This window comes from Pan troglodytes, chromosome 14 (assembly GCF_028858775.2).
Source record: "Pan troglodytes isolate AG18354 chromosome 14, NHGRI_mPanTro3-v2.0_pri, whole genome shotgun sequence".
NCBI classification, from domain to species: domain Eukaryota; kingdom Metazoa; phylum Chordata; class Mammalia; order Primates; family Hominidae; genus Pan; species Pan troglodytes.
In genome coordinates, this window is record NC_072412.2 from 27,346,201 (window position 1) to 27,372,775 (window position 26,575).

At 37.6% G+C, this 26,575-nt stretch overlaps 1 protein-coding gene across 7 annotated transcripts in view; it reads left to right on the top strand.

Annotated features, from left to right (window-relative positions):
• Positions 1–26,575, top strand: part of PAN3 (poly(A) specific ribonuclease subunit PAN3) — a 157,255-nt gene that overhangs the window by 41,494 nt on the left and 89,186 nt on the right. For 6 of the 7 annotated variants that reach the window (XR_010150628.1, XR_010150627.1, XM_001136622.7 and 3 more), the window contains one exon: positions 17,807–17,968. The exons of the other annotated variant lie outside the window; for it this stretch is intronic. Coding sequence is in view for 4 of the 6 variants with exons in the window: in XM_001136622.7 (XP_001136622.4) it covers positions 17,807–17,968 (162 nt within the window). In the remaining 2 variants the exon portion in view is untranslated. The remainder of the gene's footprint in view (positions 1–17,806; positions 17,969–26,575) is intronic. 7 annotated transcript variants of the gene reach the window in all.

Sequence of the window (26,575 nt, forward strand, 5' to 3'; positions counted from 1 at the left end):
AGGGAGAATTGCATGAGCCCAGGAGTTTGAGACCAGTATGTATAACATACCAAGACCCCATCTCTTATAAAAATAAAAAAAATTAGTCAGGTGTGGTGGTACACACCTGTAGTCGCAGCTGAGGTGGGAGAGTCGTTTGAGCCTGGGCGGTTGAGGCTGCAGTGAGCCAAGATCATGCCACTGCACTCCAGTCTGGACAACAGAGTGAGACCCTGTCTCAGACCAAAAAAAAAAAAAAAAAATCAGTTAATAACTAGCATTTCAGACATACGAGTAGAAAGTAAAACTAGAATGACAAATTAATGTTTAAAAGTATTTCTAATATAAGAGGTTAGTGGGATGTGTCTTAAAGTGGAAATATATGATTTAGAGCTCCTGACATTTACTTTTGAGAAAATAATAAAAATTATTAGAAATTGAGAATATATAGTACCTATTCTTTTTATAATTTATTTTAATACAATAAAATGTTACTAGAAATGTTACTAGAAATTTGAAAATAATGTTACTAGAAATGTGACCTAAATATTTGGAGAGATATTAGAATATATCCAATGGAAGCAGACTAATATAGAAAAATGAGCACTCTACTGTGATATTTGAGGCCCTGGATCTCCCATTTTGTGACCTATGGCCAACTTTCTAGGCTGTAATCATCCCATCTGTGAAATGAAGAGCATGACCTCATCATTACCATAGTTGCTGTGGTGTCCTTCATCTCTAAAACTTAATGTCTGTCTAAATTGAAAGCATCCATATGTCAGTTTCTACCTAGAAATTTGTGGTTCATATATTCATATAGCTTGAAGGACTGTATTTTCTTGCCATTTATATTTAAAATGATGTGTAATCTACAGACACAGAGAGTTTTTCCAGTAGTGAGCAATATAGTTAGAATCTATGTGGGTACAGGTTGCATATATTTTAAAATTGTTAATGGTTGAGTTGAGAAGGTTTCAAATCTCAAAATCTCTTTACATTAGAAATACTCTTGGCATAGGAGTATGACATATTACACATAGTGAATTAAAGGCATATGAAAAAATGTCTGTTTAACGAAGTAATTTTAGTGGAAGTAACTCAAAATTATATGAATATTGTAATTCCAAATTTATCTCAGCAGGCTAGCATGATTACTTAGTGGTATTTTCTTTTACAGTGATATAGGAGAACAAATAATTAAACTATGCTTACCACTATTTCATAGCTAGTGAGGTAAATTATTTTCTGAAAATCTCCGTTGGGCCAGTCTCTGAGCCAGATATGCTAACTTTTGCCTGTGGGATTATGTGATTTACTGGGGTCAGAATAGTCAGGTATTTTTATAGTAGGCAGTTTTACTGTATGCTATGTGGACAAATTGAAAATGAAGGACTGCGTTTTTTTTTTTCCCTTAAATCTAATTGGAGATGCAATACATGAACCTACAAGGGAACATTTACTCAGCAGCATATTAATTAGTGCCAATTTAAATATTTGATGATTGCTAGGTAGCAAAGAATTCTCTAGATCCTGAAGAATTTATGGAGAAAAGATGTTTTGAATTGGGTTTTTTGTGGATGAGGAATGTATAGAGGCAAAGATACCTAGGCAAAAGGTATGCTTGCTTACAGGTGATAGAGGTAGGAGCTTTAGTAAACTCTAATTCTTCTTCATTCTGAGAATCATAGATAAACTAAGAAATACGGCTGAGGCCCCTTAGTATCTTTAGGAACTTAAAGGGAAATGTGGGATGTGAAAAATAGTACAGTCTGTTACAATGGCTCATGCCTGTAATCCCAGCACTTTGGGAGGCTGAGGCTCGAGAATCACTTGAGGTCAGGAGTTCAAGACTAGCCTGGACAATGTAGTGAGACCTGGTCTCTACTAAAAGCCAAAAACATTAGCCAGGAGTGGTGGTGAATGCCTGTAGTCACAGCTACTCGGGAGGATGAGAGGTGGGAGGATGACTTGAGCCCAGGAGGTGGAGGCTGCAGTGAGCCGTGATCACTCTAATGCACTGTGTGACAGAGCAAAACCCTGTCTCAAAAAAAAAAAAAAAAAAAAAAAAAAAAAAAAAAAAGCCCAAAACAAAACAAAGTACAGAAGGGTCACAGCCATATATCTAGGCTGTATAATTGTTGTTAACTATGTGAGAAACTTCCTGAAGAGTTGTGTGGTGAGAATGTATGCCTTAGGGCAGTACTACTCATAATGTGTCATGGGACCAGTGCTAGTCTGAATTGTCTGTTAGGAGATAAACACTGAAAATAAATGTCTAGAGACTTCTATAACAATTTGATAATACTGTGACATTCGAATATGGAATCATTTTTCTAATAATTTATCTTTATTTTACAAAATTATAGGACCATGATTTATAGGAGATTTTTAAAAAAGTAATCTTTTTTGATGTTTGAGAAGCACTGATTTTCTTTTATTTGTCACATTAGGAATGCCTAATTTTATAGAGAGAAAAAGTAACCATTATTTGAGGTTTGTTAAAAATAGGAGTTAATATACAAGAGATTATTACGAGTAAACCTTAATAGCAAGATAGGTAAAATTAAATTTGACCACTGTTATGAAAAGTAGTAGTTTTGAGAGTCACTGTGAATCACAAATGTGATCTAGACAAGCATTAAAATTTCCGATGAGAAATTATTTGGGAACAAAATATCTTTACAACAGAGTTAGATATTGGAATACATATATTCATAAATGAAGTGATTCAGTGCTATGATATCTTGCTGATGATTCTTGCTAAGATAGAAGTGTTTATGTAGGGCAACCATGTATGATTGAGGCAAATCCCAGGCAAAATGAGAAATCTTTCTAATTTGTGTCTAGCATGCTTGGCTTTCTCCTTTTATATCTTTCTGGGCTATTGCCCTTCTTCATCTTCTTTTTTTATTCACCTAGTCACATTTTTATTCAGCTTCCCCCTACTTCTTCCATTTATTAAAGCAAAAGAGGGTCGGATACCCATCGTTTATATTTCTTTGGTTTACTTTAGTATGTTGTTTCAGTCAATATGCGGTTTTACGTGGATATTTGTATTATAGTTTTAATACTGAGATAACAGATTTTCACTTCTGTAAATTTTTTTAAGTTTTAATAACAAGTTAAATTCTTTGGGGTTAGGAGGCAAAGACTTTTGAAGTATCATGTTTATCTCTTCTGTTCTTGCTTTTAAAGCTTTTTGTTAGGACTAGGGAAGTGGGACCAAAGGGAGCTGGCTGGTTCATCTGCTGATAGCTTATTTTTGAGGAGATGTGGTTGCTAGAGATACAGTTCTGGATTATTCTGTTTGAGAGAAAAATTCACCAGCAGTACTTTTCTCCGCTTTCTTCTTCGTTTGAACCTAGCTTGGGTCTCCCTTTTGCACTGTTGTTTATCTTAAGAGCACCCATCTCTCTCTGTTACAAAACTTACTGATGATAAATATTTTATGTTTTCTGATTAACTTGACATTTAAAAGTTTTCTTGTAGCATTTTTATTCTAAAGTCTTTCTTTGAAAAATGATTTTTACATTATTTCTATTCTAGGCAAGCAAATATGGAATAACAAAGACTAGAGCATATTTACGGTAGAGTTCTTCTATGGAAAAAGATAAAGTAAATTTGGAGAAATTAATCTGAGTATAGCATAGACAATTTGGAATGTAAATCTTAATCCTTCTGATGGTTAAGCTAGGCCTTTTTTGCATATTGAATCAAGTATTGATGTCAGAAAAAATAAAAGGAGAAAATGGAGAAGACATTGAAAAATAACTAAAATTTTAAAGGAGATTGTAATCTAAATTTAATCTGTAAAATGATTGTTTTTAGGTTCTTTATGTATGTTCTCAAAGAAATAATGTTTTACTTGGTATTTAGATTTCCAGTAAGCCACATCATTATCTTTTACCCATTGAGTATTGTTCAGTAATGTTTCTGGAAAATAGTGGTGAGAATTCCAAATTAATGCCCTCAGAACTATTATGCTCTGAAATCAGTAAACATTCATTCACCTCCGCTTGTCAAGATGGAGGAGGGAATGTGTGCCATCTCAGCCTAAGCCAAGTTTAGGAGAGCTTTTAGGCTTAGAGATATGTTTTCCTTTGGAAACTGACACAGTTATTGGAGTCCAAGTTCGGGGTATGGGGAAGGCACCCATGTGTGGTTCCTGTTTATAGCTTACTCAGAGCCTCTTGGAGAATTTTAATTTTTCAAAGAACAAACAGCAGGAATGATAATAACACGGCAGTGTTGGATAGTGGTTAAGGCTTTAGGGTTTAGAGTTAGATGCGAGGCAGTCAGGATTGAATTTGTGTTGCTTCACTGATTATCTTTGTGTCTTCAACTTAGTAAACCTTTTTGTTTCTTCATTTGCAAAATGAGAACGTGGTACCTAGTAAGTAAGGTTGTTTTCAGGACTAAATGGGACGTGTTGCCTGGCACAGAAGTGGTGACTATTATTGGTAGTAGGTAATAAGTGGTGTTGGTCAAATTTCGAACTTTGCTTGGAAATTGTTAACTGTTGTTAATTAAGTATCCCTGGCTACTCACTCTGGATCAGGCTGTACTGAAATTGTCCTCTGGAAACGTGGTTCTGTAGCTGCTCTGAGGATGTCTACCTTTTCTTTGAGATGTTCAGGCCTCCTCCCCCTCCCCCAGTATTAATTTTTTGCCTTCTTCCTCACAGAAACTTCTTCCTGTTAGCTTCTCAAACATGTCCTCCAGATCATGTGAAAATCCATTGGGGGTTTCTTGCAACATAATTGCAGACAGATAGAAACTTGATTTTATTTATATGAATGATGATTTTCCGTATTTGTTCCAGATAATATGGTAAACCTAAATAATTATTTTATAAATTAAATGTTTTATATTTTATCATATCATTTAGTTACGTCAACAGTTCTTTGGGAGAGATTATTTTTTCTGTTTTGGGAAATAGAAGTTTGAGAGATCAAGTAATTTGCATAGAATAATATAAATTACATAGGGCAATATGAGAAGGGTAAGTTGACTGAGTTTACTCTAGGGTGAAAAATAGGCCACTGGTAATATGGAGAGGAGGAGATAAAACATCATTTAACCTTATGCCTGCTTCTTTTTCCACTGAAGTGATTTTTTTCAGTGTAAATTTCTGTCAAAATGGTTTCTGGGGCAAGAATAGACAATTGAATTTTTTATAATTGACAGACAACTTTTCAGAAATGTAGCACAAATTATATTCCAACTAATAGGGGCTGGTTTTTCTACAGTCTTGAAAACACTGGGCTATAAAAATCTTTAATATTTTTGTAATTTCACAGGCAAAAAACTTCATTTAAATTTGATGGTGTTGTAGACTTCTCTTTTATGTTTATTGGTCATTAGTGTTATTTTATGTCCTTTTCTCATTTCCTATTGGGCTATTTTTTAAATTCATTGTAAGAGCTCTTTGTACATTAGAGATGTAAATCTCTTCTGTCACATGTTACAGTTTCCCTCCATTTTGTTATTGGTCTTGAATTTCACAAGTAATTTATGCTGTCAGTTTTGAAATGTCATGCTTACTCTGTTTCTCTCATACTATGTTTAAAATAGCAAAATATTAAGCCAATTTTTGTTAAAATAACATGGAAATCTCTGATCTAATGAGTTAGTAATTCGAATATAAAGGGCCGTCATTGTTTTTATATAATTAATTTGAATACACTGTGATTTTTATTGTGAATGATCTCTAGTAATCAGTTTCCCTTAGTAAATGGCTATGTGTTCTCTCTTTTCTCTGCTTTTTAACTGGTAGGCTTGAATGTTCTTCCTGTTGGTTCTCTCCAGTCTCAGTCTATTCTTTTCTTAAAATATACAAGTAACATTAGATTGAAACTTGCTAAAAATATGATAGTTCTTATAGAGAAAGACTTTGAGAGTTGACTTTTCTTTCCTGCTAAGTAAAGACTATTCGTGGTTGAGTTTCCAGGATTGGGTTGAGATAAAGATGTACTTTGGAAAGAACAGATTAAATTTTGTTTTAACAAGTGTGAGGTTCAACCATGTACTTCCTGTACTTTATTTTAATTGGCACTTTGTGTGCAGCGACCATTTGTTTTTGTTGAATCCAGAAAACTTCCTCCAAATTCATGATTGTAGGAGAATTTTGTTCTGTTGATTGATTTTTAAAAAGAACTCTCATGAGTTTGTTTTGGAAGCCTTTTTTTTTAAAGGTGTGTGTGGTAGTATGGTGTTTGATGCTTTATCATATTTAAACATGAACTGAAATTTTTGTATGCCTTTTATATACAGTTTGTAATACTGTTGGCTGTACTCATCATCTAATTTTATAGCTTTGAAGATTTTGAGTTCTTATACACAGTAATGGTAGTTTAAGTAAAACCATGGTGCATTTATCTCTTGAACCTACAAACTAGTAGATCATTCTAAGGTTAGCTGGTTGGCTTCTTTACACTCTGGTCATTCTATTTGCAAAGTGTAGTAGCTGATATTTAGGGGCCTAGCATTATTGATAGCTCATCCCTGTTTTCCTAGGAGGTAGGTGTGGGGAATGAATTAGTAAAGGTGAACTTAAAATTCTCATCCACAAACATGCTAGCCTAAGCTCCAAATTAAATGTAACCAAAACCATGTGGTTTTCCCCAACTCTGTTTTATTCCCAAGATTTGTTGTCCTTGTATTTTGAAAACGGGGAAGGAGAACTTTTAAATTCTAGTTATTTGAATGAAGTCTTTATCAGTTCTCATTGATTCCATCCATGCTAATTAAATACAAAAATATTTCTTCATTTGGGTATATGTATTTTGTTATCTTAGGTTTACTAGAATGACATTAAGATTGTAATGTGTTAAGGAGTATTACAGAATGTGGAATTGATCTCTTTGAGTTGGATATGAGATGTTATAGTTAAGAGTACAATTGTTGGAACCTGACCCTATGTTAATTTTGAGATAATAGGCAAGTTATTTTAACCTTCTCTCAGACTTACTTTTATCATCTGTAAAGTTGGTATAAAATAGGCGCTATGTCCCAGAATTATGTGAATTAAATACATTAATGGATATAGTGTTTATAATGCCTTGTACTTGTCAAATGGTAGTTATTGTTATAGTCTCCTATTTATGATCTGCAATTTAAAAGTTTGTTTATCTAATTATGTACCAGACGACTTTTCATTATTTACCATCTTTGTTTAAATTCTATTATAATAAAACTCATTTCTGAAAAAGTGTACACATACAAGTTAAATAAAATGGAAACCTTTTGCTAAGAAGCCAGTAGACATTCTGGCAGCTACATAGTGACAGCTACGTGGGAGACTGAGGTGGGAGGTTTGAGTTCAGGGGTTTGAAGCTGCAATGAGCTGTGATTGGGCCACTGTGTTCCAGCCTGGGCAACAGAACAAGACTGTTAATATAATGAATGCATTTGGTAAGGGACTGAAATTGATAGAAAACTTTAATGATCATTACAATTGATAGATTATCATGGAAATAACTTTCTTGTTTAAAAAAATAAAACTGGCCTGGCATGGTGGCTCATGCCTGTACTATCACCACTTTGGGAAGATGAGGCAAGAGAATTGCTTGAGACTAGCCTGGGCAACATGGTAAGACCCATCTTTAAAAAGAAAAAGCCCTCGTGAGATGACTCACACCTTTAATTCCAGCACTTTGGGAGGCTGAGGTGGGTGGATAACTCGAGTCCAGGAGTTTGAGACCAGCCTGGGCAACATGGCGAAACACTGTCTCTACAAAAAATACAAAAATGAGCTTGACTTGGTGGTGCACGCCTGTAGTCCCAGCTACTTGGGAGACTGAGGTGGGAGGATCACCTAAGCCCAGGAGGTTGAGGCTGCAGCGAGCCGTGTTTGCACCACTTCACTCCAGCCTGGGAAACAGAGCAAGAACCTGTCTCAAAAAAATACAACAATTTTTTTCACTCAAAATATTTTATTAACTTTGGCATGCTATTTTATTTCTTTATATCTGGTACGTATTGTGGTTCCAGTCTAAAGCACAAGGATATAAGAAGTTGCAGTTGGTGTTCCAGTTCTTTAGAAATTGAATGTGCCCTTGCATAGCAAGGTCTTCCAACTGATTTTATTTTTGGTAGCATAAAATCCCTTTGTAACACTGAGATTTTAAGAACATAAGTAAAGACTGCTTTGTAGACTTCCTTAAATTACTATGTAGATAATGTTTGTCCCCCTCAATGACCTGACTCATAGCAGAAGCTACAAATACGTGTATATGTGTTTATACATGTAAATTATGTTCTGCTGTGTTTGATATAATTTATTTTTCTCATTTTTTACGTATTTTTGTTTTTTGAGGGGCAGTGTCTTGCCCTGTTTCCCAGGCTGGTTCAAACTCCGACTTCAAGTGATCCTCCTGTCTCATCTACCCAACTTAGCTGGGACTACAGGCACATGCCACCATGCCCAGCTAATTTTTTAAATTCTTGTGGAGACTGGGTCTCACTCTGTTGCCCAGGCTGGTCTTGAACTCCTGGTCTCAAGTGATTCTCCTGTGTCAGCCTCCCAAAGTGCTGAGATTACAGGCATGAGCCACCTCACCTGGCCCAATGAATGATTTAAATGACACTTTAAAATGATCTATGTTTTATTAATCAGAACATCTTTACAAACTTGAAAAATAGTAGTATACAAATGTGAAATATCTCTTTTCAGACACTGCTTAAACGAGTATATGAATTTATTATCTTTTACAGCATCAACTCAGCAGCCTATCTCCTGACACTCCTAAGGGTCTTAGGTACATCGACTGAGAAATCTCTGGCCTAGGATTTATTATATATTTATTTCAAAATAAGCCTGCATTTTTTTTTACAACCTCCTTTGACTCCTAATGAGCTTCTTTTTGTTCATTAGATATCCTGATACTTTAGCATATCTGCAATTATAAGAATTAAATATCAAATTATACCATTAATGATTAGTGGTTAATCACTTGAGGCCAGGTGTTTGAGACCAGCCTAGGCAATATAGCAAGACCTGGTCTCCACAAAAAATTTTAAACAGTTAATGGAGCATGGTGGTGTGCACGCATAGTGCCAGCTATGTGGGAGACTGAGGTGGGAGGATCGTTTGAGCTCAGGGGTTTCAAGCTGCAATTAGCTATGGTTGGGCCACTGCACTGCAGCCTGGGCAACAGAAGACTGTCTAGAAAAAAAAAGAAAAAGAAAAAAATTACATTGTTTCAGAGTGTAAATAGTGAAATGATTATACAGTGATTATGTTTTTGATGTTCAAAGGAGGTTTTTATAATTCACGGCATTGGAAACTTTTTGTCCTGAAGCAACAGTTTTCTCTAGTTTATTATTAATGAGTAGACCATGATATGTAATAACGTATGACTGATAATGTGAGGCATTTTGGAGATGGTGCTGTTTTGCAATTACCAAAAGAGTTAAATGCTCTGAGAATTGGTCTGTTACTTAGTAGCTTTAACTACATTTTTTATACAAGTGCTGGTATTTATAGATTGTTCTTCTATTTGCACTCTGAACTTTTTGGGAGAAGAGAATAGATCTTCTTGATCATTTTATTTTTAAGAATGATAGAGAAGTTTATACTGAAATGTTGAGTAAATCAAGGAATGAAAAAATATACATGTGTGTCCTAAAATTACCTTCTGTTCTTTCCTTTGACATAGTGAGTCTAGAGGCTTACCTCCCTTGTAATGAGAGTGGACTTCCCTTAGCCCTAAACCACTGGAACTGGCTTTTATGAAGTGGGGCAAAGGTTTTTGGAAAAGCTAGGGCTTTGAGGGCTACAAGTAGTGATCTTAAAAGCTCTCAGTGTTAGCCAGGCGTGGTGGCTCACGCCTGTAATCCCAGCACTTTGGGAGGCCAAGCCGGGTGGATCATGAAGTCAGGAGTTCAAGACCAGCCTGGCCAACATGGTGAAACCTCATCTCTACTCAAAATACAAAAATTAGCCAGATGTGGTGGTGGGCGCCTGTAATCCCAGCTACTTGGGTGGCTGAGCCAGGAGAATGGCTTGAACCCAGGAAGCAGAGGTTGCAGTGAGCCGAGATCATGCCACTGCACTCCAGCCTGGGGCAACAGAGTGAGACCCCGTCTCAAAACAAAAAAACAAAACAAAACAAAAACTCTCAGTGTTAAGATCAAGCTCCAAGGGGGCAAGGAGCTACAAGGACTTGTGATGCTGAATTTTTAAATCCCTACCCCTTTTCATTTTGAGGAGTGACTCCAATTTCTGTTTGTACCACTAGTTATTTCTTCTCCAGATCTCTCTGACGTTATTGAGAACTTTAGTACTCAAAGTGTGATCACCAGACCAGGAGCATCTGCAGTCTTGGGAGCGTCTTTAGAAAGACAGATTCTTAGACCTCGCTGTAAGGCCTACCGAATCATAATCTTTTATTTTAGCAAGATCCCTGGAAGATTTCTGTGTTCACTATTGTTTGAGAAGTGCTACTCTAGAATATATTTTCAAACCTTTTCTTCTTGAAAACTTTTATTCAAGCCTTGAGCTTTTTTGTTTGTTTTGATATTTTACTTTTGAGACAGAGTCTTGCTCTTATCACCCAGGCTAGAGTCCAATGACACAATCTTGACTCACTGCAAACTCTGCCTCCCGGGTTCAAGTGATTCCCCTGCCTCAGCCTCCAGAGTAGCTGGGATTACAGGCGCGTACCACCACGCCTGGCTAATTTTTGTATTTTTTAGTAAAGATGAGCTTTCACCATGTTGGCCAGGCTGGTCTGGAACTCCTGACCTCAGGTGATCCGCCCACGTCGGCCTCCCAAAGTGCTGGGATTACAGACGTGAGCCACCTCACCTGGCCAATTTGTTTGTTTTTTGAGATAGAGCCTCACTCTGTTGGCCAGGTTAGAGTGCAGTGGCACAGTCATAGCCCACTGCAGCTTTGAATTCCTGGGTTAAAGTGATCCTCTCACTTCAGCCTCCTGAATAGCTGGAATTATAGGCACACCACCACACCTGGCTTATTAAAAAATTTTTTTGGCGGGGGTGGGGTAGAGATTGGGGGGTTCTCACTATGTTGCCCAGGTTGGTCCTTGAACTCCTGGCCTTAAGCAGTCCTCCTGCCTTGGCCTTCCAGAGTGCTAGGATTACAGGTGTGAGCTGCTGTGCCTGGCCTCTGCTGGATGTTTTACCACGGGAAAAGGGGTGTATTAGTCCATTTTGACACTGCTATAAAGAAATACCCGAGACTGGGTAATTTATAAAGGTAAGAGGTTTAATTGACTCACAGTTACACATGGCTGAGAGGCCTCAGGAAACTTAGAATCATGGTAAGTGATAAAACCATCAGATCTCGTGAGAATTCACTCACTATCACGAGAATAGCACGGGGGAAACCACTCCCATGATTCAGTCACTCCCTTAACACATGGGCATTATTAATATAATTTGAGATGAGATTTGGGTGGGGACACACAGCCAAACTATATCAAGGGGATTGGGAATTTTGTTATACAATGTTAACTTACACGTGTGGAGCACAAAAGCTGGTTATCAATAGGACGTGGCATTTTCAAATGCTTTTATTTCATAATAACCAGCAAGATGGGACTGGTCAGGCTATCAAGAATAGAGGATCAATAAGGGAATTTACCTTTTTTGGGGGACCACTGTGTTCATAAGGTTGGTCTAGGTAAGGATTTCTAGAAGCTCGGAAGGGAAGAGGAGTTGGTGCTTTTGTTCGCTCTGAAGGAGGGGCTTGGATCTTAAAGAACTGAAAAAACTTTAGTAAATAAACATTTCCCTTAAAATTGTGTTTGCCCTGTTTATTTTCTGATCTTCTCTTTAACCTCTTCCTTTCCCTTAGCACCTGCTTCCAGTTAATCACCAATAGTTGTTTTTAACCTACCAGATGTTGCCACAAGTAAGCCTTCACTAGTTCTCTATTTCTGTTATTATTGCCTCAAGTTCATATCCTTCTTTCTCGACTAGTGATTCGTAGCCAGGGCAGTTGTGTCTTTTTACCCCCAGAGAACATTTGGTAATATCTGGAGACATTTTTGGTTGTTACAACTGGGTACTTGGTGCTTAGTGGTATTTAGTGGGAGGACAGAGATGCTGCTAAACATCCTACAGTGCACAAGACAGCCCCCCACAAGAAAGAATTATCCAAAGTCAGTAGTACTGAAGTTGAGAAACCCTAACCTAGACTACTGCCAGAGTCCACTAATTTGTCGACCTGTTTCCACTTTTACTCCCTCTTCCCCAATTCTTCCTCCACACTGCCACAGACCTTCCTTTCTAAAATACAAATCTGATTTTGTCATTTATTCTTTACCATGGAATGATCCTCAAATTCCTTAGCTTAGGAAACAATATGTTTGTATTTACTTATTTATTTTAATTTTTTTTTGAGAGATGAGACATGTCACTGCAGCCTTGACCTCCTGGGCTCAAGCGATGCTCCCACCTCAGGCTCCAGAGTAGGTGGGACTATAGGCATGGGCCACCATACCTGGCTCCTTTTTTCATTTTTTGTAAAGATGGGGTCCCACTGTGTTGCCCAGGCTGATCTTGAAGTCGGCTCAAACAGTGCTCTCATCTCTGCCTCCCAAAGTGCTGGGATTACAGGCATGAGCCACTGTGCTTGGCACTAAAACAATAATTTTTTTTTTTTTTTTTTTTTTTTTTTTTTGAGACTGAGTCTCACTCTGTCACCCAGGCTGGAGTGCAGTGGCACCATCTCAGCTCACTGCAGCCTCTGCCTCCTGGGTTCAAGAGATTCTCCTGCCTCAGCCTCCTGAGTAGCTGGGATTACAGGCACCTGCCACCACACCCGGCTAATTTTTGTATTTTTAGTAGAGACAGGGTTTCACCATGTTGGCCAGGCTGGTATCGAATTTCTGACCTTGTGATCCGTTCGCCTCAGCCTCCCAAAGTGCTGGGATTATAGGTGTGAGCCACCGTGCCTGGCCAATACTTTTTTAAAATTGCATTCAAGCTTCATCTTTTGTTCTCAAACTTCACCTTCTGCTAATTGTGAACTGCATACTTGTGGTTTCCTCTAAACACCATCATGTCTGTATACATAGTTTTCCCCTAACCTATACTACATACTTCCATCTCATATTTTCCTATCTAGGCACATTTATTCTTCCTTCAGAACTTTACTCAGGCATTCACTTTTCTCTGTGAAGCTACCTTTGTTTCTGCTCTATTCATACATGATTACTTATGCATTGTTATATCACAGTGGGTTATGGTTTGTTTACATTTCTGTTACCTCCTAGCCTTTAATCTGTCTTCGAGCGTAAGGTGTGTGTTGTGTTCCAAATACTTAGAACAATTCCTGATACAAAGTAGATTCTCAGATGTTTAGTTGAAAGTACATTTTTTTCTTCAGGGATTAATTAGTAATTTGGAAATTAGCTTATAGATGAGATATTGTTATAATTTACATTCTATGCAATAAAACTTTTCTATGTAATCTTTCGCCTCACCATCATGTTTTACATTGCTACCATCTCTTTTCAGATGTTATTTTGTATTTTGTCGCTTATAATGGTACCTTAAATAGTATTGATACCTTAGGGCAGGAGTGTCCAATTTTTTGGCTTCCTTGGGCCACATTGGAAGAATTGTCTTGGGTCACACATAAAATACACCAACACTAATGATAGCTGATGAGCTTTAAAAAAATGGCAAAATAATCTCAATGTTTTAAGAAGTTTACGAATTCTTGTTGGGCCACATTCAGAGTCATCCTGGGCCTCTGGTTGGACAAGCTTGCTTTAGGATATTTTCATTTAGTTACACAGAGAAGATTTTACTTTTGGATTAGAGTTTAATCTCTGGCTATTTACTGAAAATATTTAGGGTTTATAATGGCACATGTTTAGAGATCTCTTCTACCTATTGAGGAGAGGCTTTAGGCTAGTTAAGGGTTTTAGGGCATGGAGTGGAAGGAGAGGAATGATGAATTCCCTTTTTGAAATGAAGAAACGTAATTTAATGAGTGCAGTTAAAGAGGGAGGATGATACGTTGGATGTATTTAAAACCATTTTTGGGGACGGACACGTGGTTCACGCCTGTAATCCCAGCACTTTGGGAGGCCAAGGCAGGCAGATCACTGGAGCCCAGGAGTTTGAGACCAGCTTGGGCAACATGGAGAGACCCCCATCTCTACAAAAAGTATAGAAATTAGCTGGGCGTGGTGGTACACACCTGTAGTCCCAGCTCCTACGGAGGCTGAGGTGAGAGGATCTCTTGAGCCTGGGAGGCAGAGATTGCAGTGAGCTGAGATTGCACCACTGCACTCCAGCCTGGGAGTGAGACCCTGACTTAAAAACAAAAAACAAAAAACAAAAACCCAAGAAACAAAAACTAACCAAAGAGCAACAACCTTTTTTTTCAATGTTGTTTACTGTACTACTACATAGAAAGTGAATTGTATTGACTGTAATAACTGTGTCAAAAGTACATCTGAGGCCCAGTGCGGTGGCTCATGCCTGTAATCCCAGCACTTTGGGAGGCCGAGGCAGGTGGATCACCTGAGGTCAGGAGTTTGAGACCAGCCTGGCCAAAATGATGAAACCCCGTCTCTAATAAAAATAGAAAAATTAGCCAGGTGTGGTGGCAGGCGTCTGTAATCCCAGCTACTTGGGAGACTGAGGCAGGAGAATCACCTGAACTAGGGATGCGGAGGTTGCAGTGAGCTGAGATGATACCACTGCGCTCCAGCCTGGGCGATGGTGTCTCAAAAAAAAAATAAAAAGAGACACTGTCTCAAAAAAAAAAAAGTACATCTGAATTTGTGAAGGATCTGAATTACGGAAGACCTTTTAAAATAATTTTCATGCATTCAGATATATGACCTGGAATTTAGGTGTCCATGTATAAATCATTTGACAACCTGAGATTTTGATTAAGTAAACGTTCTTTGATATGTTGAACTTTCCTGATAGAACAAGGTTAATTTTAGCTCAGAAATTTTCTTAAATATACATACGTGTGTGTATATATATACGTGTGTGTGTGTGTATATATATACGTGTGTGTGTGTATATATACATATATATGTATGTGTATATATACACATATATATGTATGTGTATATATATATACACATATATATGTATGTGTGTATATATATATATATATATTTTTTTTTTTTTGTAGAGACGGAGTCTTGCTTTGTCACCCAGGCTGGAGTGCAGTGGCGTGATCTCGGCTCAATGCAACCTCTGCCTCCCGGGTTCAAGCAATTCTGCCTCAGCCTCCCAAGTAGCTGGGACTACAGATGCACACTGCTACACACGGCTAATTTCTTTTGTATTTTAGTAGAGATGTTGTTTCACCGTGTTGCTCAGTCTGGTCTTGAACTCCTGAGCTCAGGCAATCTGCCCATCTCTGCCTCCCAATGTGCTAGGATTACAGGCATGAGCCACCGTTCCCGGCCAAATATAAATTTTAAATTAGTGAGTGTCTAATTAGGGTTATATTACTGTATGTCAGAGCCTTGTAGTTTTCTCTTTGAACACAAAAATGTACAATTTAATTCTTATACTCTTTCCAAGGAATTAAGTTACTAGAAATAACTTGCTTTAAAATTCTTTCACTTATAACGTGGTTCCATGGCATGAATCACTAAGGGTACATACTTATTCTTATTCACAAAAGTTCCCTCTGTGGCTTTTCTAAAGTATGATAGCAAATAAAAAAAAAATGTTCCCTATGCTATAGACATAGAGAGTAACTAGATTGGTTCAAGATTGCATAAAGGTGGAAGTATGTTAGTCTCATAAAACTCTGTTCGTTAGGCTGACGTGGTGGCTCATGTCTGTAATCCCAGCACTTTGGGAGGTGGTGGATGGCTTGAGTCCAGGAGTTCCAGACCAGCCTGGGTGACATAATGAAACCCCATCTCTACTAAAAATACAAAAATTAGCCTGGCGTGGTGGCACATGCCTGTAGTCCCAGCTACTTGGGAGGCTGAGGTGGGAGGGTCGTTTGAGCCCCTGAAGCAGAGGTTGCCACTGAGCTGTGATTGTACCACTGCATTCCAGCCTGGGCGACAGAATGAGACACTGTCTCAAAAAGAAAAAAGAAACAAAACTCTGTCCACTGCCATAATTATTGAGTAAGTAGGCATTCTAGTTACCTTTCTCAATGCAAGTTTAGTTATTTTTGTCCTTGTTTTTTTTTGTTATTGTTGTTTTTTATTGTTTGTTTGTTTTTAAATTTGAGATGGAGTCTCACTCTGTGGCCCAGGCTGGAGTGCAGTGGCATGATCTCGGCTCACTGCAGTCTTTGCTTTCCAGGTTCAAGTGATTTTTTCTGCCTCAGTCTCCCAAGTAGCTGGGATTACAGACATGTGCCACCATGCTTGGCTAATTTTTGTACTTTTAGTAGAGATGGGCTTTCACCATGTTGGCTAGGGCTGGTCTCGAAGTCCTGACCTCAAGTGACCCACCACCTCGGCTTCCCAAAGTGCTGGGATTAAGGCATGAGCCACTGCACCCAGCCTTGTCCTCTTTAAATCAAAGACAGTATAGCAGATGCACACTTGTGGAGTGGAGAATCTAATTTGCATGGAATAATTTACATAGGCATTATTTGCAAGATTTTGAAATTTGGAAATTATGTCTTTTTCAAATTGGTTCTCTTTATACTAGAAAACATTATTCATATATTTGACTGGCTATAGGTGTTTTGTTTTTTTTTTTTAATAGAGACAGGGTCTTGCAATGTTGCCCAGGCTGTTCTGGAGCTCCTGCGCTCAAGTGATCCTCCTGCATCAACCTCCAAAGTGCTGGGATTACAGGCATGAGCCACCATGCCTGGCCAGCATCTTTTTTTGAAGAAACTTAATTTTAACTCTTTGTTTCAGCAGTCTTATACCTCATGACAGAACAATGAGTAAACATATATTTTCTTATTTCAGAGTTTAAATTAGTTACCTTCCTAAGCATGAATTAGTGTTTTCTGAAGGGAAAAAATATATACAAATTTTCCTTAAGATGCAGTCTAGTGCAAATTTGCTGTAATTAAGAGAAGTGAGATAGTGGAAACAAGCACTAATTTTCATGAATAAAAGTCCTGCTAACCACTATTAAGATAGCTTATTAATTTTCTTATAATGTTAGGCAAATAATTTATGATTTTATTGAATAATTTATTCATTATCAATCTGTTCATATTATTGAGATTTAAAAGACCAATTTGTGTTACTGTTTTGTTGTTGTTTTTTAGTCTGAGTTTTTTTTTTCATTGAATACTTTAGGTTGAATGCCTATTTAAGATAGAGTGAGTTGTACTCAAGTCTAACGTGCATAGAATTAAAATTTTTTAAAAATCAGTTTATTAGGAAACAACTGCGTTTTTAAAAGTGGGTTAGTTCTCAGTAGGAAATAAAGTAACAAGATGGTGAGCTGAAAAAGTTGTAGTTTGGCGAACTTTATAAAGAAGAAAAATCTGTATTCTGTGTCCTTGAAACCATTTCTTCATATTGCAGTGAGAATAGGTAAGTGACAGTAGAAAAAATTTTGCAAAGCATTTTTCTTTGCTGATAAGTTAAATTTCTATTCATTAAGTAAAGTCGTATAAAATCAGATTAAATGTATTTTTCTAAAAACATCTGTTGCTTTATATAATATTCTTTAGCCCATTAGGACTGTGGGTTATTTTGGAGGTGTGGGTTTGGTGCAGGGGTGGGAGGTGGTGGGTGGTGGTAAGGATATTAGAAGGAGTGTTTTAGAAACTTGTTTCCTATCCCACCATTCCCAGTATCCTCTATATGTTAGTTATGTTAGTTTAGATTAGTGTGGGGGATGTTAGGAGTGGCCTGGTTTCTTTCCTTCTTTTTCCTAGCCAAGGAAGTATCGCCTGGGGATGCTGGAGGAGAGGCTAGTTCCGATGGGATCAAAGGCACGAAAAGCAAAGAACCCTATTGGCTGCCTTGCTGACAGGTGTAAATCAGGAGTACCCATCAATATGGTTTGGTGGAACAGAGTCACAGAAAACAATTTACAGGTAAAAATAATTTTTATTAGACATTTCTTGAAAGTGAATGTCTTGGCTGCTTTCTGTGTCTGTTTGGGGTGGTGGGTGTGAAAGGATTGGATGACTTAGCTGGTATACTTAGGTAATTTAAAAAATTTTTAATCAGAGTAAAGTTAGTGACCCTTAACCAACTAAATGATTTTTTCTTGGTGGCTTTTTGAGCTTTTCCTCTTTGTAGAATATTTTACTTCTTTTTGTTTGTTTGTTTTTTGTTTTTTCAGACAGAGTCTCACTCTGTCCCCCAGGCTGGAGTGCAGTGGCGCCATCTCACCTCACTGTAACCTCCACCTCCCAGTTTCAAGATACCATGCCTCAGCCTCTCAAGTAGCTGGGACTGCAGGTGCACACCACCATGCCTGGCTAATTTTTTGTATTTTTAGTAGAGATGGGGTCTCGCCATGTGGGCCAGGCTGGTCTCGAACTCCTACCTCAGGTGATCTCTGCCTTGGCCTCACAAAATGCTGGGATTGCAGGCATGAGCCACCTCTCCTGGCCGAATATTTTACTATATTTAGTTAAATTTAGTTTTTCTGTTTTCAATTTTGTTAATACTTGAGTTCAATTATTTTTACTACCCAAGAGTTATTCAGGATAGGACTACATTCAAGAGTCATATAAGGCCGGGCATGGTGGTGCACGCCTGTAATCCCAGCACTTTGGGAGGCCGAGGAAGGCGTATCACCTGAGGTCAGAAGTTTAAGACCAGCCTGGCCAACATGGTGAAACCCCGTCTCTACAAATATACAGAAAAGAAAAAAAAAATTTTAGCCAGGTGTGGTGGGGAGCACCTGCAATCCCAGCTACTCGAGAGGCCGAGGCAGAAGAATGGCTTGAACCTGGGAGGCGGAGGTTGCAGCAAGCCGAGACTGCACCACTGCACCCACTCCAGCCTGGGCAACAGAGCGAGACTCTGTCTCAAAAAAAAAAAAAGAGTCGTATAAAATTTATTACACAAAGTCACATTTATTTGGAATCTGAAGAACAAGATGCTTCATATGTTGTCTTTTTAACATTTTTACTAGGAAACAAAAATTATATGTAAACAAACTTGTCAAGAGTTGCTCTAAAACTAACTTCAATAGTATGTTGTCATAGAGTCATTACAAATACATTCCATCTTTGACTGTACCTTTTTTGTCAATACTGAATAATGCAAATGAAAATTTATGTCAGGTAGTTTCTATATAAGATTTTGAAGTACCAACAAAAAAATTTATATGCCATTTTAATCTGGATTATAATTTTATTTCCATTTTTGAAAAATTGATAATTATTCTGTAATATTGTTTTATTAACCAAATTTCAATTTAGCCAGAGGTAGAATGTCTTTCCTCCCAAACTTGCATTTAAAATATATCCCAAGGCAAAGCCTATAATCCCACATGTACATACCATACACAGAAAAGATATAACAGAGGTAACAAATTGGTTTTACTTCTGTTTCCAACCTTATGTTATAAATAGGTTCCACAGTATTTTGTTCTGTTTATTACTGATACATGAGTAGTATCTATTGCCTTGGGCATAGGAATAAATAAATTATTCCAAAAGTAAATATTGCAAAATGTAGTATTTGCTCCAGCTGATATTTTGGTAATATTTTCTAAAGATAAGAAAAGACAGGGGTTTCATATAACCATATGCTTCAAATTTCATTGGAAAGTTTTGGCTCTGTCAATTATGAATAACAGTATAGTTTTTTTTAACTGAATTTGCTTGTCTTTTATATCAGTAGTGGAGAGGTTTTTGATACGGGTTGTTACAATTAGTTTTTAGTTTAAAAAAGAAGGTCTGAAGAAAAAAATTGGACCACAGCTATTTAAGAGCAGATACAAGTGAAATTGGAATTACTTGTAGGTTGTGGGGGTGAAACACTTACCAATGCAGAGGTGTAGCCACTCGACCTCTCCACGACTGCCCCCATTATCCTGGTGGCAGTTCTGAGGTACTTTTTTTTTTAGAATAGCTTGAAAAATCTTTAGGTTGATTATAGTTATGTTTTATTTATAATTAAAATAATAATAGATTTGCATTAATGTGAAATATTGAATTGGTGTTATCTGAATCTAATGTTTCAAATACTGTTATTTTATACTTCAGGTAGTTCTTTTCCTTTAAGGACATAAGGAATGCTGTACCCAAATTTAGAGCTTTACAATCTCTAAAATGCTTTACTTTACGAGGCACTTGTTGAAGTACTGAAAAATACTCATCTCGTCTCTATTACTGTCTGTGTAGATTCCAAACTGGGGGTCTGGAATAGTTTATACAAAGCAAATAGTATGTCAATATATATTTTTGTATTGGAGTTTTTATCTTTTTCTTGTGAGAGAAAGGTAACTTACCAATTCCATACCATTTTTTTTCCTTTTGTGTGATTAGAAAGTATTTTTAATATCGTTTTGTGTTTTCGACATATACTAGTTAAAAGAATTGTGTCAGGAGCATATTCATCTTTCCTGTTCCATTTGTTTCCTTAAATCTTAGGTCCTCTCAATCCTAGGGTCAGAAAAATGTTTTAAAATATTTTATGTTAATAATTATGGCTATGTTTCTTTAATGGTTGTCTTGTGCCAGGCACTGTGCTAAGCTCTTTACGTGTATTGTCTTTTGGTATTGCTAATAGCTTATGGGATAGATGTTACTGCTAGATGAAGAAACATCTTCAGAGAAGCTAAGTAGCTCTAAGGTTAAACAGTTAGTAGAGGAACAGATATTTGAGTCCACTTTTGTCAGACTCAAAATCTCTTTACTTCTATGTGCTGTAGCTCTAGTAACTACAGTTGGTTTAATTATCTAACTGGTTAACTGAATTTCTGCAGGACAGCTTTTGAGGATGAGAATGCATCCATAGTTGTATAGACACGGGCTGTAACTTATGTATGACCCTGCAGCATTTGTAAGCTCTGTCATTTTTCCTTGTGCTTCATCTTTTTCCTCTGTGCCATTTAACTACTTTTCTTTCTGGAACTTTAAACATTCCTTTACGTTCATTTCTTAATCTTGACCTAACATCTTGGTCTTTTTCTACTTCTGAAAACAAAGGAAAACCAACAAACCAACTAACAAGAAACTTAACAAAACCTTTGTCCAAGTTTCCGAGCTCTGATGGAATGCAGTCATTCATACTGCATTTATTCTCTTCAGTGCTGGATTTCTTTCAAGAGGCCTATGATTCCCTACCCTTTATTACTTAGTAATCTTTTAACTGATTTTTTAACCAAATATTTTATGATACGAAGGGGCCTGTCTGCCAAACATGGCATTTATTAAACAGTGATACATTTGAAAAATACATATATGGAGCTGCTAATTAGAGAAACAGAGAAGCTTAAAATTTTTCTTAATCTTTTGTAGGTTTGTAGAGGGTAAATTTATTCTTCATATGGCTGTTTGAGATATTGATAAGACCCATCTGATCTCCATTAATATGTTTGTAAAGTCCGCAGTTGGGAACCTTTGGAATAGTTTCCACTCTTTTCTCTAAATTTCCTTACCATCCATTTACTCCTTAAATGTCTGCAAACTGGTGTTACCAAAATTTTATTGAAATTGCTCTCAGAGTTTTCCAGGGATCTCCATAATTGCCAAATCCAGCAGTTTTATTGAGCACTTAATATTGCTGGCTACTTTTTTATTGTGAAACTCTCTCTCTCTCTCTCTTTTTTTTTTTCGAGACAGGGTCTCTCTCTGTTACCCAGGCTGGAATGCAGTAATGCAATCATGGCTCACCTCATAGTCTCGACCTCCTGTGCTCAAGCGATCCACCTGTCTCAGTCTCCCGAGTAGCTGGGACTGCAGGCACATATCACTGTACCCACCTAATTTTTTTTTTTTTCACTTTTTGTAAAGATGGGGTCTTGCCGTGTTGCTCAGGCTGATCTCGAACTCCTGGGCTCAAGCTATCCTCCTGCCTTGGCACTCCAAAGTGTTGGGATTACAGGTGTGAGCCACTGTACTGGCCATGAAATTTCTTTCTTTGCATTTTTTAATAAAAAAATTTTTATAATACAAAAAATTAGCCGGGCATGGTGGCGGGTGCCTGTAGTCCCAGCTACTTGGGAGGCTGAGGCAGGAGAATGGTGTGAACCTGGGAGGTGGAGCTTGCAGTGAGCAGAGATTGTGTTGCTGCACTCCAGCCTGGGCAACAGAGCGAGACTCCATCTCAAAATAATAATAATAATTTTTTTTTTTTTAAGAGACGGGGGAGTGGGGGTCTCACTCTGTTGCCTAGGCTGATTTTGAACTCCTGGCCTCAAGTGATCCTTCCACCTTAGCCTCCCAAAATACTGGGATTATAGGCATAAACGACCACAACTGCCTCTCTTTGTACTTTTAACTCTTTGTTTCGTCCCTGGCTCCATGTGAGCTCCTGTTCTTGGTTCACTTGTTCTTTGCTTTTTCTTGTATGTCATTGATTCTGAAATGTTACTTTTAGAATTGTCTTCTGAGTTCAAGGCTCAGATTTTCTGTGCCTCTGATACCTTTGCATGTGGGTAAATATGCCACTCTCCCTACAAATCTGGAAAGTCTAGAAATACGGTTTAATTTTTGGTTTTCCAGATTTACTGCTTTGCATATATTCTCCTATACTCCTTCTTCAGTTTATGGCATTATCTTCCCCATCTCTGAGACTAAATATTCCTTCCTTGCCTTCTCTTTCATTCTACCTCTTATTTTTTTTTCTCCCCTGGATTACTTTTTTAATCTAACACTTATTATAAGAAGGAAACTACTGTGCTTTGACAGATCATTAATTAAAATAGAATATATTGGACAGTGTACATTATAACAATAATCACATATTATCCCCATTTGACAACAGAATTGGGCCTTAGGAAAGCTTAATGCTGGTTAGTGGTAGAGCTGCAATTCTAGCCAAGATCTGTTCTAAATCTTGAGATTTTCCTGCTATATTATCTGCCTCTAATTCTTACTTTTTTAAAGTCTACAGTATCTTACCCCTCTTCCCTTTTTTATAAATAGTGAGATTGTTTATTCCTTACGCATAAACAGCTTCTGAATAATTTTTGTCAATTTTTTTTAGGATTTATTCTACCTATCTGGGTTTATCTCTTCATATCCATCCACATATACTACATCCTAACCATATGAGATCTTTTATGTTACATAAAATATAAAATACATTGTCAGTTCTCTGAACCATTGTTAACTGAGCCTGAAAAACAAATCTTCCTTCTTTTTCCTTTAAGAGATGGCTCAAATACTACTTTCTCTGGGGTTACTTGTCTACACAGCAGGCAGGATAGAATATATATATGTATACACACACACACACAATTTGTTTAACTTACTTTACTATTCCTAGTGTATTTGGTGTTTAACAGTTACTTCATTCTGTTTTGTATTAAATTTGTTTGCCTGTTTGTCTTTTTCTACTGGATTGTAAATACTTGAGGTTAAGCATGTGTTTATTTCTGTATCCTGAAGGTATTAGGTTGGTGAAAAAGTAATTGCGGTTTTGCCATTACTTTTAATGCAAAAACTGTGATTACTTTTGCACCAACCCAGTATTTTACTTGTTTTTAAATGCTACCGTTTAATTTTTTCCTTTCTTTCTTTCTTAATTTTTTTTCCCCCCAGACAGGGTCTCGCTCTGTTGCCCAGGCTGGAGTGCAGTGGTGCAATCTTGGCTCACTGCAACCTCTGCCTCCCAGGCTCAAGCGATGCTCCCTCTTCAGCCTCCCAAGTAGCTGGGACCACAGGTGTGTGCCACCATGCCTGGCTAATTTTTTTTTTTTTTTTTTTTGGTAGAAACAGGGTTTCACCGTGTTGCCCAGGCTGTTCTTGAACTCCTGGCCTCCCAAAGTGCTGGGATTACAGGTGTGAGCTGCCATGCCTGACCTTAATTTTCTTTTATTGGGTAATATATGTAATTTTGTGGTAATTTATTTTAAGACTTTTCTATATTATTTATTTATTTATTTACTTATTGAGACAGGGCCTCACTCTGTTGCCCAGGCAGGCATGCGGTGGTATCGTCATGGCCCACTGCAGCGTCTACCTCCTGGGCTTAAGCAGTTCTCCCACTTCAGCTTCCCAAGTAGCTGGGACTACAGGTATGTGCAACCGTGCCCAGCTAGGTTTTCTTTGTATTTTTTTGTAGAGACAGGGTTTCTCCATATTGCTCAGGCCGGTCTTGAACTACTGGACTCAAGTGACCCACTTGCCTCAGCCTCCCAAAGTGCTGGGATTACAGGTGTGAGCCACCACACTGGGTCTGGCTTTTCTGTATTTAAAAAAATTAATCATAGACTTTTTGGGGCTTATTTTGAAATGTTAGAGATCTTCCATCTTAAAGTTTAACATTATCCAAGTATTCTTGCTATTTTTTAATCTTTTAAGCCTTGTAATAGACTTAATTACCTCTTGACAGTGTTGTTTAGTGAGAAAGCGTCTCTGCTTTTCTTTTTTCTTTTTTTTTTTTTTTTGAGACAGAGTCTTGCTCTGTTGCCAGGCTGTAGTGCAGTGGTGTGATCTCGGCTCACTGCATCCTCCACCTTCCAGCTTCAAGCGATTCTCCTGTTTCAGCCTCCCGAGTAGCTGGGATACAGGCACACTCCACCACGCCCAGCTAATTTTTGTATTTTTAATAGAAATGGGGTTTCACTGTGTTGGCCAGGATGGTCTTGATCTCTCTATCTCTTGACCTCGTGATCTGCCCGCCTTGGCCTCCCAAAGTGCTGGGATTACAGGCGTGAGCGACCACGCCCGACGAGCTTCTCTGTTTTATATTTTTTTCATCATCTCAGCCCAGACACCAAACAGGTGGTGAATGGAAGATCACCTGAGACACCACATCAAAAACACTTCATTTCACCTAAGTGCAAATTCACTTTGATCTTTCCTTTAGTCTTTGCCCAGGATGTTTACCCATCACTGGATGGTTACCTGTCACTTTGCCTGACCAATCTGTATGTGAATTCAAAATTTTGTATTTGTTCTATGACTACATAGTTCAAATTGCCATTGCTTGGGGTTGAAATATTTTATCACCTGTCCTACAGAGTTGTTGTGAGGATTCAAATTTCCAAGCACATAATAGATATTAAATGTCCATTGTCCAGTTTTACCTTATCACCTTATCTCCTAAAGTTGATGTTTGTTTATATTTATTTAGAGTACAGCCTGCAGTTATATTCATATGTGCTTAAATCATGATGTGTGTATAATGGGGCAGTGACACTTGGTCTCTTTTAAGGGCTCACATTTAAATGCTAACTCACTTGAATATTTTGAAAAATAAATGCTTTTTTTGAAAGGACAACTTAATGTGTTTTTTCCTGTGATTTTACATTTCATTTTGAATGAAAGGGTCTGGGAAATGTATGATTTTGTAAATTTCTCATAATATTGCAGGTTAAGATTTACCTAAAAGTAGTGATACATTAAATAAAATCACGCTAATTTTGTCTCAGACTTTTGAAAATTGTGTGGTTGTGAATCATAAGTTATAATATTACTATTGTTTTAGTGAAGTGATACAATTAAATAAGAACTGTTGGACTGTGGATGTGTTAGGGGATCCATTTGATTTCATTGTCTCCTTGTCAGCATCTCTTTTGATGCTACTTTTTTCCCCTTGTCTGATTAAATGGCATTTTTTGTAAGAAGTATTTAATTATAAGAATGCTTACATTAAAATCTCTTGGCCTGTAAATTCTCATGTGAGTTCTAGTTGCTTGTTACTGCTTCCTTTAAGATCTCGGGGGCAGTGGGTGGTTGGAAACTCACTAGATTTACTTCCGTCTTTACTCATTGGCTTTTGGTGTTACTTCAGGTGATTTGTAATCTCTAGGCCACAGGAAATGGGATAATGTAGGCTTTTGATGCAATGGATTGGACTTTGTAAAGGTGAAGCTTCAAGCTATCTACTTAGGGTGCCTGGGGACTTTGAAGAGTTATAGAACTATGATGCAGCTGCAGTGGCCTTTCTGTAAATGTACTACTTTCTGTTCACACATCTCACCCTGGACCTCCTCTTCTCTCTAGCTGATACTCGAAATCTTTAATGTTCTCAGACCTACTCAACCCTTACTCTATCACTTTAGAGTAATAACCTTGTGTTCTTCATGGAAGGGAGAAAAAAGGTCATTAAGAATTCATTGTGGTTCTGTCTACTGTGACAAAGTTTAAAAATTTTAGAAAGAATGAAGTGTGGGCTGGGTGTGATAACTCATTCTTGTAATCCCAGCACTTTGGGAGGCTGAGGCGGGAGGATTCACTTGAGCCCAGGAGTTCGAGACCAGCCTGGGCAACATAGTGAGACCCCTGTCTCTACAAAAGAAAAAATAATAATTAGCTGGGTGTGGTGACATGTGCTTGTAGTCTCAGCTATTCAGGAGGCAGAGGCAAGAGAATCCCATGTGTTCGAGGCTGCAGTGAGCTGTGATTGCACTGTTGCACTCCAGTCTGCGTGACAGAGCAAGACCCTCTTAAAAAACGAAAACAAAAAAACCGTTTCTTAAAAAAAAAAAAAAAAGAAAAGAAATGCCTCATGTATCAGCTTTCTACCTATCTATATTTTCATTAATATTCTTATTTTTCCTCCTGTCT